The following is an 18088-nucleotide window of genomic DNA, read 5'->3' as shown; positions in this document are numbered from 1 at the left end:
ATCAGTAGGCAGGGAGTTTTCAGGGAGTTCCGAAGTGTTGATGCTGCCACACTGAATGACCAGGTTCTTACAAATGAGTTGGGAATATTATGTGGCACCTATAAAATGCCAATTCCGTTGATCGAAGCAGTTGAGTGGGCACATATGGGCTAGGCGATCTCGTGAGTAAACTGGTCCCAAGCTGTTAAGGGCTTTATATGCTAATCACAACACTGAGATGCTTTCAGAAGATCTGTGTGCAGAGATCTGTTCCCCAACCTGGTGCCTTCGGTCACGATTGGACTGCACTCTCATCAGAGCTGCGCTGGTCTTGGCTGCTGTAGCGGATCATGGGCTGAGCATATCTCTGGGGCTGCGCCAGTCATCTTTCCCTGTGGCTACATCATTCGGTGGAGCCATCCCTGTACAGAAATTGGTGGGGTAGAGGGTTCCTGTAGGCCACATGGTGAAGCCAGATTTCCTGCATCTCCAGAATCCCAACGCCAGTTTCATTATTGATCCTTTTTAAGAGCAGCTTATACCTGCAGAAGGGACGCGGGTGGCGCTATGGGTGACGGCGTTTTTGTGCGCTGCTCTGGTTCACCAGAAGCGGCTTAGTCATGCTGGCCACATGACCCGGAAGCTGTACGCCAGCTCCCTCTGCCAATAAAGCGAAATGAGCGCTGCAACCCCAGAGTACGCCACGACTGGACCTACCTTTATACCTGCAGAGAAGGTGAAAAAAGCTCTTGAACTCTGCTCATAGCTGTCAACTTTCAGGTTTGAAAAGAAGGGATCAGCAGCCTCACCTGTCCCAGGGACAGTCTATGGGATATCTAACAATCCGGGAAGCAGCGGGAAACGGTGCTGGAATAAGGGAATTTCCCACAAAAAAAGGGAAGGTTGACAGCTATGACTGTGCTGGGTTGTACCACTGCGCCTCTTGGGCTTGCTGATTGGAAGGTTGGCAGTTCGAATCTGCACAACGGGGTGAGCTTCCATTGCTCTGGCCCAGCTCCTGCCAATCTAGCAGTTCAAAAGCACACCAGTGCAAGTAGATAAATAGGTACCGCTCCGGCGGGAAGGTAAACGGTGTTTCTGTGCGCTCTGGTTTCTGTCACTGTGTCCCATTGCGCCAGAAGCGGTTTAGTTATGCTGGCCACATGACCCAGAAAGCTGTCTGTGGACAAACGCTGGCTCCCTCTGCCTGAAAGCGAGATGAGCGCCGCAACCCCACAGTCGCCTTTCACTGGACTAAGCCGTCCACGGGTCCTTTACCTTTACCTTTTTGTGGTTGGAACTGAGCCCATCCCTGCCTCTCCTTCCACAGCCTGCTTCCTCGATTCGATGGCCACCCTTGGGCTCGCAGCCTACGGTTATGGGATACGATATGAGTACGGCATATTCAACCAGAAGATCAGAGACGGATGGCAGGTAACCTCAAAACCTAAATGTGTATGATATGAAGCACGGCACAGTTTCTACCACTGTGTAGACAGCCTGCATTGCTACGGGTGAAGGAATATATTTTATTGTGTGTACGTATCTTGGAGTTTGGGGATGCAGGTGGCGCTTTGGGTTAAACCACAGAGCCTAGGACTTGCCGATCAGAAGGTTGGCGGTTCGAATCTCCGCGATGGGGTGGGCTCCCGTTGCTTGGTCCCTGCTCCTGCCAACCTAGCAGTTCGAAAGCACATCAAAGTGCAAGTAGATAAATAGGTACCGCTCCAGTGGGAAGGTAAACGGTGTTTCCATGCGCTGCTCTGGTTCACCAGAAGCAGCTTAGTCCTGCTGGCCACATGACCCGGAAGCTGTACGCCGGCTCCCTCGGCCAGTAAGGCGAGATGAGCATTTTTACTCACAAGCTTCCTAGCTTGCATTGTGGCAAAATGCATTCATGAGCTTTGCGCATAAGTGGTCATGGGTGCGCATGAGCCATCCCCAGCCTGGCATGTTCCAGAAGTTTTGGATTCTGGCTCCTGTCAGTCTTAGCTAACATGGCTGAGTTATAAAATCATCATCATCATCATCATCAATTTTATTTATACCCCACCCTGTGGCAAGGTCGGGTATTTATTTATACCCCACCCTGTGGCAAGGTCGGGGCGAGAGAGGCTAGGGACCAGCTGCTTAATACGGCGGAGATGGAAAAATGCCACCTTTGCTGTGGCTGCAACCACAGACCCAGAAGGGACCCCAGGGGTCATCCAGTCCAACCCACTGCAACGCAGGAATATGCAGCTGTACCTTATATGCAGCTGAAACCTTCAAGCAGGATTCGAACACTAGAGCCCTCTCCCCTCCTGCGGTCTCCAGCAGCTGCTGTTCAGAGACATTTACCCTCTCCTCTTCCCTGAATTTGTCTAATCCTCTCTTAAAACCATTCAAGTTGGTGGCCATCACTTTCTCCTGGGGCAATGAGTTCCATAGTTCAACGATGTGCTGCATGAAGGACTTTTATCTGCCCTGAATCTTCCGATGTTCACCTGCATAGTTTCATCAGCTTCTACCGTGTCGCCGCTTAATCGTCTCTTTTCTAAGATCAAAAGTCCCGAATGCTGAAACCTTTCCTCTGTCTTCCCTTGATAATTTTGGTCTCCCTTTCCTGAAAAACCTTCCCAACCTCTATGTCATCCTTTTTAGGCTGTGAACTCCGTGTGTGTGTGTGTGTGTGTGTGTGTGTTTGGTAAATAGTTGTGGGGCCCCCTCCTGTTTCTTTCAGAGGCTTCCAGGGAGTAGGCTGGGACAATGATTAACAGAATAATCTGGCAAACGATAACTGGAGTTCAGGGAGGAGATCACAGACTAGATGTGCATAGGCTAATTTACCTTGGATTGATAAGAGCGACTAGGTCCCTGGGCTAGGTCTCAAAGGGGGGGGCAGAGAGGAGAGAGGAGCCCATTGCATCACCTCTAAACACGCTCAAGGGAGTCTTCGGTGCAAAGGGCAATCAGCTCTCATTGGGCCCCAGGACAGAGGAAAGAGCTCTGGGATTCTTCCTTTAGGTGTAAATTTCTGCCTTTTCATGTGCTGGGAAGTCCCAGCAAGTTCAGGGATCTGAGCCAACTTTTCTCGGCAGGATTTTGGCGCACGGTTACGCCCTTCCGGGAGGCTCTGTGACGCCCTGAGCAATGTGTATAACAGGGTTCAGGAAAAGCCTTAGATGACTTCAGTTCTGGCCAGCAGAAGGAGAGAGCTCCAGGTTTTTCTGTTATTGTTATTATTGTTGTTGTTGTTGTTGTTGTTGTTGTTATTATTATTATTATTATTATTATTATTATTATTATTATTATTATATTTTATTTATATCCCGCCCTTCCCGGTTCGAAAACCAGGCTCAGGGCGGCTAACAACAAATTTAAAACACTTTAAAACACTTAATTATAAAAGCAGTATAAAAACATGAATAACAATAAAATTCAAAAACTAATTAGATAATCCCCAGGGCTAGCTGGCTGAATTGGTCCTACTGGGCCAGCGAGGAGGCCAGGGGAGAATTAGCTGTGGGGTCTCAGAGCGGATGATCTTCATAAAAGGGGAGGGAAGGGAAGGGAAATAAAAGATCAGGCTGAATTCAAATTAAAGGTCGGGCGGAATAGCTCTGTCTTACAGGCCCTGTGGAAGGAGGTTAAATCCTGAAGGGCTCTGGTCTCCTGGGACAGAGCATTCCACCAGGTTGGAGCCATCACTGAGAAGGCCCTGGCCCTGGTGGAGGATAATCTAACTTCCTTAGGGCCTGGGACCTCTAAACTATGGTTATTCATGGACCTTAAGGTCCTCTGCGGGGCAGACTAGGAGAGGCGGTCCCGTAGATACGAGGGTCCTAAGCAAGGTTTGTTGAGGTTTTAGTGCTGTGAGCCACTCTTATCTTGCACTCAAGTTGCATATGCGCATAGAATAAAACCCACTATCCTAAAGATGCCACAGTTTCTGCTAACCCTCATTCCAAGGAAACAAAACCTGGGGAGCACCTGCAACCTCTTGCCTGCTTCACTTTCGCTTCCCACCCACCCCTTTCACCCTTCGCATAGCACCCCATCCATAGCTGTCAACTTACAGATTTAAAAATAAGGGATCAGCAGCCAAAATAAGGGATTTTCGGAGCGCAGGTATGTTCAACTTCTGAGCCCCTCCGAGCCAAAGGCAGAAAGCCCAGCCAGCAGCCAAACGAAGCCTCAAGCGGTGGTTCCCACAGCGCAGCAACCTGGCAAAGGGGATGCAGCAAGGAAAACCACCATCACCTCTCCGCTGGGAAGCGCTGAGCAAAGGCGAGTCCCCAGGCAACGCGGCCGGGCACAAGGCATGCAAGCTCCACCCCCCCAGTCGTTCTCAGACTCCTTATTGGGTGAGCAACGCAGCCAAGCAACACAGTTGGAACCTCCCTCCTCCCTGGCCGGCAGGGAGGGAGGGAGAGGAGCTGCTTCCTTTGAAACCCGGGAAATTTAAGGGACATCATCAATAAGGGGCAGCAGCGGGACACAGCGCTGGGATAAGGGACTTTCCCGCCAAATAAGGGACGGTTGACAGCTATGACCCCACCCCTTTGGGTCTTCTGTTCTCCTTGTCACCCTCTGCTTATGGGCAAAAGCTGCATGTATGAATGAGACCGGGTCTCAACTGTTTACCAGCATTGCCAAACATGTAGTCCTCGGTTCCTTGCCAATTCCCCCCCCTTTTTTTACATACTTGTTGTGCAAATTGCTAGAAAACTAGAGTGTTGAGGGAGTGGTGAAGATGAATGAATAGGTTGGTCTGCCTTAAAGAACTCCAAGCAAAACCAAATCGGCAGGGAACCTTTTTCTTGAAACTTGCCTTGTGATAGTTACTAACCTGCTAGTTTTAAAGGGAAGGTGGAATATATTTTGGGAGGATAAGAATGGCGGTCATGATTTCAAAAATGCTTGATTATTCACATGTTGTTATCAATCCTCTTACTGTATAAAATGTTATGAGAACATTTCTTTAAACTCCAAGCTTAACCAAACACTGGACGTGAATTAGAAAGGAGTCCGTTCCATATGTGTTTTCGTGTTCCTCTGTACTGTATTGTCATTTCCGTGAATGACACTGATTGTGACATGGTATTGTCTGGTTCCTCCTTCTCATGCTCATCCTGATAGTTTTCTCTTTCTAGGTGGAGGAAGCTGACGATTGGCTAAGACACGGGAACCCCTGGGAGAAAGCCCGGCCAGAATACATGCTTCCCATTCATTTTTATGGAAGGGTGGAGCACACCCAGACCGGCGTGAGATGGATCGACACCCAGGTACTGGGAGAGGGGGCACCTCCATGGTCTTGCTTGTGGGGAGGGAGGAAGTTCAACTCCCCATAGCCAAAAAGGTTACTGGGTGGTCTTACTTGCCTCACCCAGTAGGGAAGGGGGATAGATTGGGTTCCGTTTCTGTTTTAATGGGAAACCACCTGATTTGCACTTCTTGAACCAATACAGTGGTACCTTGATTCCCAAACGCTGAAAACCCGGAAGTAAGTGTTTTGGTTTTCGAACGTTTTCAAACGTCCGATGCGGCTGTTGGCTATTGTTTCCCCAATCAGAAGCTGCACCTTGCTTTTCAAACATTTCGGAAGTCAAATGGACTTCTGGAACAGATTAAGTTTGACGGTTTTGTTTTTGCTATTTTGCGTTTTTGTTTTTGAGGCTTTTTCGGCTAATTTGTTTTTGTGACTGTGTGGAACCCAGTTCAGCTGCTGATTGATTGATTGATTGATTGATTGACTGCAGAAATGGATAAAAGTCCGTCATCCAAACAATGACCATCATCAGTACAGATAAGAAAAAATAATATCATCTACAATACCATCTTATTTATTTTATAATACAGTACATTGATTATTGCTTTCATTTTATGGATCAATGGTCTCATTAGATAGTAAAATTCAGGTTAAATTGCTGTTTTAGGGGTTGTTTTTAAAAGTCTGGAACGGATTAATCCGTTTTGCATTACTTTCTATGAGGAAAAGGTGCCTTGGTTTTGGAACGCTTTGGTTTTGGAATGGACTTCCGGAACGGATTAATTTTGAGAACCAAGGTACCACTGTAATGTGATTTTCATTCGAAATTTGCCCTGAATTTTGCAGTGCCACTGTTTAACCAAATAATGTGTGCAAGAGCTTGCATAGATCAGTGAAAGTAACACATAAACACACATTATACAGTGGTACCTCAGGTTACAGACACTTCAAGTTACAGACACTTCAGGTTACAGACTTCGCTAACCCAGAAATAGTACCTCGGGTTAAGAACTTTGCTTCAGGATGAGAACAGAAATCGCGCAGCGGCGGCAGTGGGAAGCCCCATTAGCTAAAAAAAATTAAAACATTAAAAAAAAATTAAAACTGGAGAAATGAGAAAATGGCACATTTGATCAATGAGATGGCCTTTGTTGGGCTCACCTCCAGAATCTGGCTTGTTACAATAGAGGTGCCCTGCAAGATGTTGACCCCTCCTATGAAGGAGACCTGTGTCTGAAAGGATGGGGGCAGTAGTGGTGGGGGTCCCTTGGCCAGCCCCTCTCTGGGAGGGCACCATGGAACACAGCTGATACCCCTGGGCCTTTTCTCTCTCCAGGTGGTCCTGGCTTTGCCCTACGACACCCCAATTCCTGGCTACATGAACAACACGGTCAACACCATGAGATTGTGGTCAGCTCGGGCTCCCAACGATTTCAACCTCCGCGACTGTAAGCGTTTTTGTTCTGTTTGCAAGAATATTTATATACTGCTTATCTTAAAACCATATACAGTGGTACCTCGGGTTACATACGCTTCAGGTTACAGACCCTGCTAACTCAGAAATGGTCTTCAGGTTAAGAACTTTGCTTCAGGATGAGAACAGAAATTGGGCTCCGGCGGCGCGGCGGCAGCAGGAGGCCCCATTAGCTGAAGTGGTGCTTCAGGTTAAGAACAGTTTCAAGTTAAGAACAGACCTCCGGAACGAATTAAGTACTTAACCCGAGGTACCACTGTACAGTCATACCTCATGTTACATTTGCTTCATGATACGTTTTTTCAGGTTGCGTCCCGCGGTGACCTGGAAGCACCAGAAAGGGTTACTTCCGGGTTTCGCTGCTCGGGCATGCGCAGAAGTGCTAAATTGCACTTTGCGCATGTGCACAAGTGCCAAATCACGCCGCGCACCTGCGCAGATACTGTGCTTTAGGTTGCGGGCTTTTCATGTTGCGAACGGGCCTCTGGAACGGATCCCGTTTGCAACCAGAGGTACCACTGTACAACAATTATACACAAAACTGGGCAATACACAAAGCATATACAAGAAGTTAAAATCAGAAAACAACTAGGAGCTATTCTTAATTGCCTGCATAGGCCTGGAAAATGTGGGAATGTTGAGAGTAGCAGGAGAGGATATATTGATTATTAATACCCTTCCTAACTTGCACCAGCAAGTTTCTTTATATAGCAGAGTTACATTCCCCTTCTTATTCAGCAGAAAGCTGGTTGCAAACTCGTGTGAGCCTATTAAGACAACAAGCAATTCAATCTGGCTTGCCCAGATTGAGATATGTTCTATTGTTCCTGGTAAGTCACATTTGATACCTCCTAAAAGAATAAAGACACAACAGTCTTATTCATAAGTAACAAAAAGTAGTTTTACTCGTGATCAGGCAGAGCAATGTGTGATCCCTGAAGGCAGGCTTTCGGCTTAAAGTTACAAATATGTACAGGTTTACCCCATATGGGAGATAACCTGGGGGACTGCTGGCCACCAGAACAGTCCAGGTGAATCAGGAAGTTCGCGGGATGAAAAAGAAGATGAAGAGAGGGAGGTGGTTGCGTGACTTGGCCTTTTACCAGGTCTAGAAAGGTCACACCCACCTACTAGTCACATGCAAGGAAGGATGTTCCAGCCAGGTGTAACAGGAAGTTCAACTGACTGGACCAACATTCCCTGCATGGCCACTCTAGCAAAACAAGGAATGTTGTACTTGACTGCTCCCAGTGGATTACATCCCACAGAAAGGTTTTCAGCAGGTGTTTAAAAGGTGGCCCAGAAGTCTGAAGTTCTAGTGGGAGAGAGTTCCACAGGGCTGTTGGCACTAAAGGTTCGGTTTTCTGTTGTTGTCAAACGAGCCTCAGCAATTTGGGGAATGACCAGCCACACTGCTGCCAATCTCACTCATCGAGCTCGGATGTTTGAGATAGGGATAAATTGCCTCTTTTTTGGCTGTAGTCACAGAGTGTCTAGAAATAGCCACCTTCTTTCCTTTCCCTTTTCACTGTCTTGCTCTGCCTAGCTGTTGTCAGATAGCTGATTGGAAAATTCTCATTAGCCTCCTCCTTGCTCCCTGCCCCCCACCCCACCGCCGGCCACATCTCTGACCAACTGGTTCCTGGATTCACTTTTCAAAGAAGTCAGCTGTTGGGCCACAGTTAAATTTCTATAGCATTTTGGCCGCCTTTCAGCCGCCTGAGGTTTTAGTCGCCAAATGCTTCCAAGAAAATTGTCACCGTTACAAGGACTAGAAACTTGAGGTGGATGGATAGGAGGGGAACAAGAAGGAAGCTGAGACTGCACGCTCCCTGCCACACACCATGTATTTCTTAAGTTGACAGCTTGTTTTTTCCTCCCCAAACCTTTTTCCTAGTCAACGTTGGCGATTACATTCAGGCTGTGCTGGACAGAAACTTGGCTGAGAACATTTCCCGCGTCCTTTACCCGAATGATAACGTAAGTCCCTGGGTGCAGAAAAGCAGCCTTCCTCTTGTAGATGTGCGAGAGGGGTTGCTTGGGAGAGAGGGAGGGAGAGTGTCAGCCTTTCAGAACCAAACAAGGAAATGATTTGAGCCTTCTTACAGGCTCATAATTCTGGATGCACAAAGTGTCCTCATAAAAGATCCGGGAGTGGGCTTTGTCACCGAGCTCTTGGCTGTGAGTCTGCCTCAAGCAGGCTTCAAAATATGTTCATCTGGAGTGTTCTGCAAGAGCAGCTCTCGGTGCCAGACCTCCAACTCTCACCTCTCCCACAAAAGCGGCAATTTAATTCCCTGTGTCTTTAGCTGCAGACAGGAACAGGTCTTCACTAAAGCATCATCTGTCTCTTGTTCCCGATTGTGCTTTGGGCTTCAATTGGTCTTCTCCAACCTGGTGCTCTCCAGATGTTTTGGGACTGGTGGGCATTGTGATCTGCAACATCTGGAGGGCACTGGATTGGAGAAGGTTGCCTTACACGAATGTGCCTGGTGTTTGTTCACCCCATCTTTGCACACCAAGGTTTAGTTGGTTAGTTCTGCTAATATCACATAAACCATAAGTTGCTGCCGCATCAAACTGTGGTTTGTGCAATCCCACCAAACCAGGATTGCAAAGCATGTATTAGGTAAAGGTAAAGGGACCCCTGGCCATTAGGTCCAGTCGTGGCCGACTCTGGGGTTGTGGCTCTCATCTCGCTTTATTGGCCGAGGGAGCCGGCGTACAGCTTCCGGGTCATGTGGCCAGCATGACTAAGCCGCTTCTGGCAAACCAGAGAAGCGCATGGAAACGCCGTTTACCTTCCCGCCGGAGCAGTACCTATTTATCTACTTGCACTTTGACGTGCTTTCGAACTGCTAGGTTAGCAGGAGCAGGGACCGAGCAACGGGAGCTCACCCGGTCGCGGGGATTCGAACCGCCGACCTTCTGATCAGCAAACCCTAGGCTCTGTGGTTTAACCCACAGCACCACCCGCGTCCCTACAGCATGTGTTTAATAATAATAATAATAATAATAATAATAATAATAATAATAATAATAATATATATTATTTATACCCCACCCATCTGGCTGGGTTTCCCCAGCCACTCTGGGCAGCTTCCAACAAAATATTAGAATACAATAGTCTGTTAAACATTAAAAGCTTCCCTAAACAGAGCTGCCTTCAGATGTCTTCTGAAAGTCTGCTAGTTGTTCTTCTCTTTGACATCTGACGGGAGGGCGTTCCACAGGGCGGGCGCCACCACCGAGAAGGCCCTCTGCCTGGGTTCCCTGTAACTTGGCGAGGGAACTGACAGAAGGCTCTCGGCGCTGGACCTCAGCGTCCGGGCAGAATGATGGCGGTGGAGACGCTCCTTCAGGGATACTGGGCCGAGGCCATGTTGGCAGACCATGTTGGTTTTGGAGGGACCACCTGAGCAATAGTCTCTCGGGTTAGATGTGACAGTCAACGGTGTGTGAATCGGTTACTTGCGATATTCACAGAAACCAGGGCTCACAAGGGGCGCATCTCAAGGCTCAGCTTATGTAATGGCAAACCATTGTTGGGGGTTACATGTGCACCAAAGTATGTGGAACATTTAATAGGTCCCTGCAACTTTTTCATTCTTAAGGACTTAAGGACCCCCTAAACTTAAGGCATCTCACGAGATTAATAAACAAGTTGAGAGTCTTTTGCCTTCCTGACTTCTGTTCCTCTGAGACGTTACTAGTGCCAGATTTACGTATAAGCTAAACGAGCTCTAGCTTAGGGCCCCACTCTCTTGGGGGTCCCAAAAAATTTAAAGGAAAACAAACAATGAACATTTCCAAAATATAAGATAAAAAACAAATAAAATAAAACCTACATACAGTAATAGTGTTTTGTGTTGTGTAGGCTCCTGTGATGTAAGTCATGGTCCCCGCCTGCTAGCCTGCTCCCTAAAATATCACTGGTTTGCTCCTTTCTATATATAGGGTGCCTACACAGAGCCTAGGACTTGCCGATCAGAAGGACGGCAGTTCGAATCCCCTCGATGGGGTGAGCTCCCGTTGTTCAGTCCCTGCTCCTGCCAACCTAGCAGTTCGAAAGCACGTCAAAGTGCAAGTAGATAAATAGGTACCACTCCAGCGGGGAGGTAAATGGCGTTTCTGTGCGCTGCTCTGGTTCACCAGAAGCAGCTTAGTCCTGCTGGCCACATGACCCAGAAGCTGTATGCGGACAAACGCCAGCTCCCTCGGCCTATAGAGCGAGATGAGCGCGCAACCCTAGAGTTGGTCACAACTGGACCTAGTGGTCAGGGGTCCCTTTACCTTTACATTCTGCATAGACTGGTTGCATGGCAACATGGGCAAATGGTTTTAGATACCTATCAGGTCCATCAATTACCATATAGCTTATACAGTGGTGCCTCGCAAGACGAAAAGAATCCGTTCTGTGATTCTCTTCGTCTAGCGGTTTTTTCGTCTTGCAAAGCAAGCCCATTGACGGATTAGCGGATTAGCGCTATTAGCGGCTTATCTGCTGATCGGATCAGCTGATAAGCGGCTTAGCGGCTTAGAAAAAGGGGGGGAGGGGAAAAAACCAGCAGGAACTCGCAAGACATTGTCGTCTTGCGAAGCAAGCCCATAGGAAATTCGTTTTGCGAAGCACCTCCAAAACGAAAAACTCTTTCGTCTAGCGAGTTTTCCGTCTTGCGAGGCATTCGTCTTGCGGGGCACCACTGTATTCAACGCAAAAAACAGCGACCATTTCTTGTTGCCAAAGGACAGCTGGACATATCAAGGACCCCATTACCTTCAGTAGCTTAGGGCCTCATCAAACCTAAATCCAGCCCTGGACGTCACCATGAGGACTGGAAACAAAACACTCAAACTCTCAAACAGCAAATACTTAATGGGAAATACAGTAGTTACTGACTTGCTGTAAGAGGAGGGTGCTGGGTTGTTTTTTGGGGGCCTTTGTGTGCGAATGTTTTCCTGTTGCTTTCTCAGCCCTAGCGCTGTTTCAGGCATTTGACATTGTCTTGTTCACCCCTTGCTGCCGCAGCCGGCACACCTGGTGAGGAGAGCTCTGTGTAGATCTGTAACTTTGGCGTGGCAGATTCGTTGGCATCGCTCCCTGACCACCCCAACCTTCGCCTGTGACGTATTTCTGTGCTTCTCCTTGCTCTTGAATTCTCACCGAGGTGGCAAACCTGTCTCCAGATTGTGCCCCCGAATGTGGAGGGAGCGTTGCGGGGTGGGATCCTCCTCCAAACCTTAAAAGTCCCTGCCTTTAGAAAGCTAGCCTCTCAAGGAAAGGGAATCTTACCCTCGCTGTTATGCTATTTGTCAACATGGAAGGGTGTGTGTGTGTGTGTGTGTGTGTGTGTGTGTGTTTATATGGAGGAGTATCTGAAATGTTTGCTGCCTACACAAGTTTACTGCCTCCTTGAGAACGAGCCTAGAATTCCTTTTTGTGTCTTGATTTTTCACACCTGTGTCATTGCTTAGCCTAGCTTCTTTGCTGTTAATGGGGGAGGGGGGGATCTGATGGAAATAATACTGAGGTTTTTTTTCTTTAGACATCCAAATACTCTTAGGGCAGTCATGTGTGATCCCACTTAACTATACTGTTTAGGCCTGAGAATGATTTGGGATGGTCAAACTGCTTCACTTTCCATTGGTAATAGCCTGTAACTCCTTGCTAAAATCCAGCAACTTTTCACGCCACAAATGTTCAGGGTGGGATTCTGCATAGTTTTGTTATAATAGCCCCCAATGTGGTAGCATCGGGGAAGTATCACAGATTAACTAATAAAGCAGAATAAATCTGCCATTGATCCACTATTATTGTGTTAATATGACCATTGTAAAGCACTAAAGCAGGCATGTCTAACCAGTTGATCGCGATCTACTGGTTCATGGTCGATCCTAGTCGATCATGGGATCCTGGTCGATCGCCAGTCAGAAAGGGGGGAAAAACAGGGAAAAAACCTCAACAACTTTGATGACGCCCCCCCCCCAAAAAAAACTCAACAACTCTGTGCAATCCTGGATAGATCAGTGCCAGTTTTTTCATACTGGGAGTAGATCAGTCTCTTGGGAGTTGGACGTGCCTCTCTTTCCATGAATTTGGAATATTCTTTTTAGGTTGGGGGGGAAGGCTGAATCAGGATTTCTAGGGACTGGAAATCCAAATTTCATTTCTTTCAACAGCGTTCACCAGGAGCACACAGTTGCTTACCTTGTGGCGACAGCAATTCTTTCCTTAAAAAATAATTTTAAAAAATCAGGCAACTAGGTTTGAAAATTGAAACCGATTCATTGGCTGTTAGATTGTGCTAGATCCCTGCAATGCCTTAACTAGTGCCGAAACACTTAAGCCTGCCTCAGTTCAACGAATCTCTCGCATTTCAAAATTGCAGTCCACACCTTGGGGGTCAGGATATGGAGTGAAGTGGCCAACTTCTCTACGCGAAACCCAAAATTTTTGCTCAGTCCCTCATTTAATTTCCCCAGAAGATTTTTTGATTTTTTTAAAAAATAAAATTCTAGTCTGCTTCATACAGTTTGTGTTCATCATTTCAACAACTGTTTCAGCTCTAGTTATCCCCTTGAGGCTAAATTCTACAAGTTCCATGGCAATGCAGACTTAACACTTTTGATATGCAGTTAAAGAGATGGTTGACTAGTAAAGTTTAATTCGCCGCCCTGTGTCGTCTGGCTTCCCTCTGATTCCAAAGACCCTTCTTTTGCGTCTTATCACCAAACTTCTTTCGGTTATCAGCCCATCTCAAATATTATTATTCTTATTTATTTCATTTCTATATCGCTTTATATTTTTAAGAAAAACCTCAAAGTGGTTTACAGCATATTAAAACACCAGTAAAACAATCCGGAATCAAACATTATTGAAGAAAGTCAAATGTGGCGTATGCAGTCAAAGCAACATAATTAACAGAAAACTAAAATATTGTCTTAAAGATTTCAAAATAAAACATTACAGAGGTGGTCAGCTGCAGAATACATATTTAACACAAACAAAGTTAACCAAAAAAACCACAAAAACTTAAACGTTTCCAAAAAAAAAGCAAAAACCAAAACCATTGCTAAGTGAAGTCAAATATAAAATATCTCGTCCATCCCCAAAACTCCCTTTGGATTATTCACGGAATAGCAAAGGTTAAAGTGCTTTGGGAAATGAAAGGTATATATTTTTAGCATTTCTACAGTCATTTTTGTACACAAAGTGATTTGCAGTCCTCTCCCCAAAGCCGTCCTGTGCAATGAATTCACAGTTGCTCCCAGTTTACTCCCCAGCTGTGATGGGAGTTGTAGCCCAAACATCTGGAAGGGGGGGACACCAGCTTATGGCAAAGGCTGCACTAGGACACGCCACACTGTTCAACAGATAAGCACCTTGCCTGGTGTGTCTTATTATCAATGTTCCCAATGGGACGTTCCTCTCCATCTTTGCAGTTTTTCGAAGGAAAGGAGCTGCGCTTGAAGCAAGAATACTTTGTGGTCGCTGCCACCCTGCAGGACATCATCCGGCGGTTCAAAGCCTCCAAATTTGGGAGCACTGAAAGCGTCCGAACGGCTTTTGATTCCTTTCCAGACCAGGTATTTTTGTGTTTGCATTGTGTTGGCTTTCACACAAAAATCATCTTCTTCTTTGGCGATCCCTCGTAGCCAAGTAAGATTGTCTTCCATGAACACGGTTTTAACAATGAGTCCGTAAGTGACTGTGGAGGCCAATTCTGGATCCACATGTCCTTCCACAGTGGGGATGTTGGATTCCGGGTGGGAGTTGATCACGGTGTGGATTTGCCAAGCGTGCCTTCCTCTGAGGACGTTTCTCCCTTGCGTCCTGAGTTCGGGTGTCTTCAAAGCCCATGACACCTTTGGTCAAGGCTGCTCACCAGTTGGAGCGCTCGCAGGCAAGTGTTCCAAGTTATTGGTGTTCATACAGTGGAACCTCGGGTTGCGGACATTATCTGTGATGGAGGCACGTCTGCAACGTCTGTCTGTGTATGCGCGTGACACGATTTGACGCTTCCCTGTTCCGGGAAGTTTTTAATGTGTGATATTTTAGTGTGTTTTTGGTTTCTATGGAAGCCGCCCAGAGTGGCTGGGGAAACCCAGCCAGATGGGCGGGGTACAAATAATAAATTATTATTATTATTATTATTATTATTATTATTATTATTCTGCGCATGCACAAAGTTCAATTTAGTGCTTCTGCGTGAGCAGCGAAACCGAGAAGTAACCCTTTCCGGTACTTCCGGGTTTCCCGCGGTTCAGAACCTGAAAACACGTAACCCGAAGCGTTTGTAACCCGAGGTACCACTGTACTACATTTTTTTAAAAAATTGCCTTGAGCGAGTCTGTAAACCTCTTTTGGTGACCATCAGCATTACGCTTTCCATTTTTAAGTTCATAATAGAGTAGTTGCTTTGGAAGAGGATCATCAGGCATCGGCACAACATGACCAGTTTGCAACAGTGAGGATGTGAAATTCAATAGGACGCCTCTCCTTCATCTGGTTGTGAAATATGCATGGCCGCGGGGCCATGTGGAGCCAGGATTCTGCCCCAGAACATATCTAGCAAGGGTTTTAGCTCTGGAAGATGTAGTCCTGCAGGCTGAGTACACGACATAGAATTGTAGAGCCCGAAAAGTCCAACCCCTGCAATGCAGGGATTTAAAGCACCTGACTTCCCCCAAAGATCCCTGTAGTTTACCTCTCACAGAGCCACAGTTCCCAGCACCCTTAAGGTAAAGGTAAAGGGACCCCTGACCATTAGGTCCAGTCGCGGACGACTCTGGGGTTGCGGCGCTCATCTCGCTTTACTTGCCGAGGGAGCCGGCGTACAGCTTCCAGGTCATGTGGCCTTGGTCCAGTATATCTGAAGGAGCGTCTCCACCCCCATCATTCTGCCCGGACACTGAGGTCCAGCTCCGAGGGCCTTCTGGCGGTTCCCTCACAGCGAGAAGCCAAGTTACAGGGAACCAGGCAGAGGGCCTTCTCGGTAGTGGCACCCACCCTGTGGAACGCCCTCCCACCAGATGTCAAAGAGAACAACAACTACCAGGCTTTTAGAAGACATCTGAAGGCAGCCCTGTTTCGGGAAACTTTTAATGTTTGATGTATTATAGTATTTTAATATTCTTTTGGAAGCTGCCCAGAGTGGCTGGGGAAGCCCAGCCAGATGGGCGGGGTATAAATAATAAATTATTATTATTATTATTATTATGACTAAGCCGCTTCTGGCGAACCAGAGCAGCGCACAGAAACGCCGTTTACCTTCCCGCCTAAGTGGTACCTATTTATCTACTTGCACTTCGACGTGCTTTCGAATTGCTAGGTGGGCAGGAGCAGGGACCGAGCAACGGGAGCTCACCCCGTTGATGGGATTCGAACCGCCGACCTTCTGATCAGCAAGTCCTAGGCTCTGTGGTTTAACCCACAACGCCTCCCGCGTCCCTCCCAGCACCCTTAGCACACCTCAGTTCCCAGGATGCATTTGGGGGAAGCCATCTTCTTTTAAGGTGCTTTAAATTTGTGGTATGTATGCAGCCGTATTTACATAATTCATTATATACATCTGCACTGAAACGACTCACATAACAGCCAAACAGTCTTAGTACTGTAGTACAGTCACAATACATTTAAAAGTATGGTGTCACTTCATCATAACACTAAATCAAAATCAGCAATTAACTCACCTCAAAATTTTTAGCGAGCATAAAGCTCCCCAACAGCTCATGTAACAATATCCAGACATTGTTACAGCTCATGTAACAATATCACATCAGTAGCTAGGGAGAGGGAGGTAGTCATCTAACTCCTGATGACAAATATATGTCACTGAATTCAACTCAGTATTGATCCAGAGTAGATTCCAACACAGGCATAGGCAAACTCGGCCCTCCAGATGTTTTGGGACCACAACTCCCATCATCCCCAGCTAACAGGACCAGTGGTCAGGGATGATGGGAGTTGTAGTCCCAAGACATCTGGAGGGCCGAGTTTGCCTATGCCTGCTCCAACGTATAGTTAGCAGAATAAAAACTTAAACATGTTGCAGAATTCCCCAAAAATAGACCAGACGCAATTGTATTTCATCCAGCAGAGCTTTACTGCTACTGAAGGCAAATTAGCATAATTAGTCACAATGCATTCAGGATTGGCATTTTCCATCAGAAATCTAGTTGCAGCAGATTTAACTTAAACTTACAATGACTTATAATAAGTCTAAAACCTTAACACTATAGGGTACTATGTACAGAACACCACACCAGAAGGAAGGGAGACAGAAAGAGAAAGTAAAACCGAGGCTCCTTCTGGCCTTATTTTAAAAAATAAAAATGGACAACTGGCTCCCAAATGCTAGTGCAGGAAATATCACAGTATGTTGAGGTAAGAGATAAGAGAACCAGTTTAAACCAGTTGTACTCCGCTTCTCTGAAGGTATAACCCAAACATCATGAACCTTCTGCTTGTTTCTTTCACGCAGAGAAGCTTCCAGTACCCTCTTGAATTTATTAGAATAGGAAAGACCCATCAGAACAATACTTTCTGCACTAAGAAATGCAAACTGACAATATAGTACTGATGATTTCCTCTGGACATGTTCAGAGCAGCAGGAACTATTCTGTGTACAGCTGGGAGGAGGGGGCAGAAAAACCCAGCAATGAGTTCTGTCCGAGGTAGACTTTAACCTCCAGCATCTCTCCTCTTAGATGCTAACCAGCCAGTTTGGGGGTCCAAATGAATTGTTCGGTTCTTCCTTCTACATTTGCAGGTTGCCATCCAGCTGAACGACACGCATCCTGCCATGGCCATCCCCGAGTTGATGAGAGTGTTTCTGGACATTGAAAAGCTGCCGTGGGACAAGGTTTGGAACCGTCTTCCATGTCGCTCCTGTTTCTTTCCAGGGATCAAGCGCTGGAGCCTGGTTTCTGGATCAGGCCAATCTGGTCCAGCACCCAGTTTTAACAGTGGCCACCAGGTGCCTCTTGGGGAGCCTCAAGAGCAGAACCTGAACTCAGCACCACCCTCCACGCTTGCAGGGCCAGCTAAGTAGAGCAAGGGTCTGATAGTTCTACGGCAGGCAGAGCCAAACTTGGCCCTCCAGCTGTTTTGTGACTACAGTTCCCATCATCCCTGACCACTGGTCCTGTTAGCTAGGGATGATGGGAGTTGTAGTCCCAAAACAGCTGGAGGGCCAAGTTTGGCCATGCCTCTTCTACGGTAACTTCGTGTTTTCATCTGAATGATGCAACTGTATGTTTGGCACGAAATTAAAAGATGCCTGCTTCTTGGGAGAAAAGCAATGACAAACCTAGACAACATCTTAAAAAAACAGAGACATCACCTTGCCAACAAAGGTCCGTATAATTAAAGCTATGGTTTT

The 18088-nt window shown here is 46.8% G+C and overlaps 1 protein-coding gene across 1 annotated transcript in view; it reads left to right on the top strand.

The window, feature by feature from the left end:
• The window catches only part of PYGL (glycogen phosphorylase L), a 61822-nt gene that overhangs the window by 17567 nt on the left and 26167 nt on the right, over positions 1-18088 (top strand). The window contains exons 5-10 of the mRNA XM_081191813.1: positions 1310-1413; positions 5115-5246; positions 6567-6678; positions 8602-8684; positions 14148-14291; positions 17477-17569. Of these exons, the coding sequence (XP_081047939.1) occupies positions 1310-1413; positions 5115-5246; positions 6567-6678; positions 8602-8684; positions 14148-14291; positions 17477-17569 (668 nt within the window). The remainder of the gene's footprint in view (positions 1-1309; positions 1414-5114; positions 5247-6566; positions 6679-8601; positions 8685-14147; positions 14292-17476; positions 17570-18088) is intronic.

This window comes from Podarcis bocagei, assembly GCF_964188305.1.
Source record: "Podarcis bocagei genome assembly, chromosome: 1".
Classification (NCBI taxonomy): Eukaryota; Metazoa; Chordata; class Lepidosauria; order Squamata; family Lacertidae; genus Podarcis; species Podarcis bocagei.
This window is presented reverse-complemented; position numbering and strand designations above follow the sequence as displayed.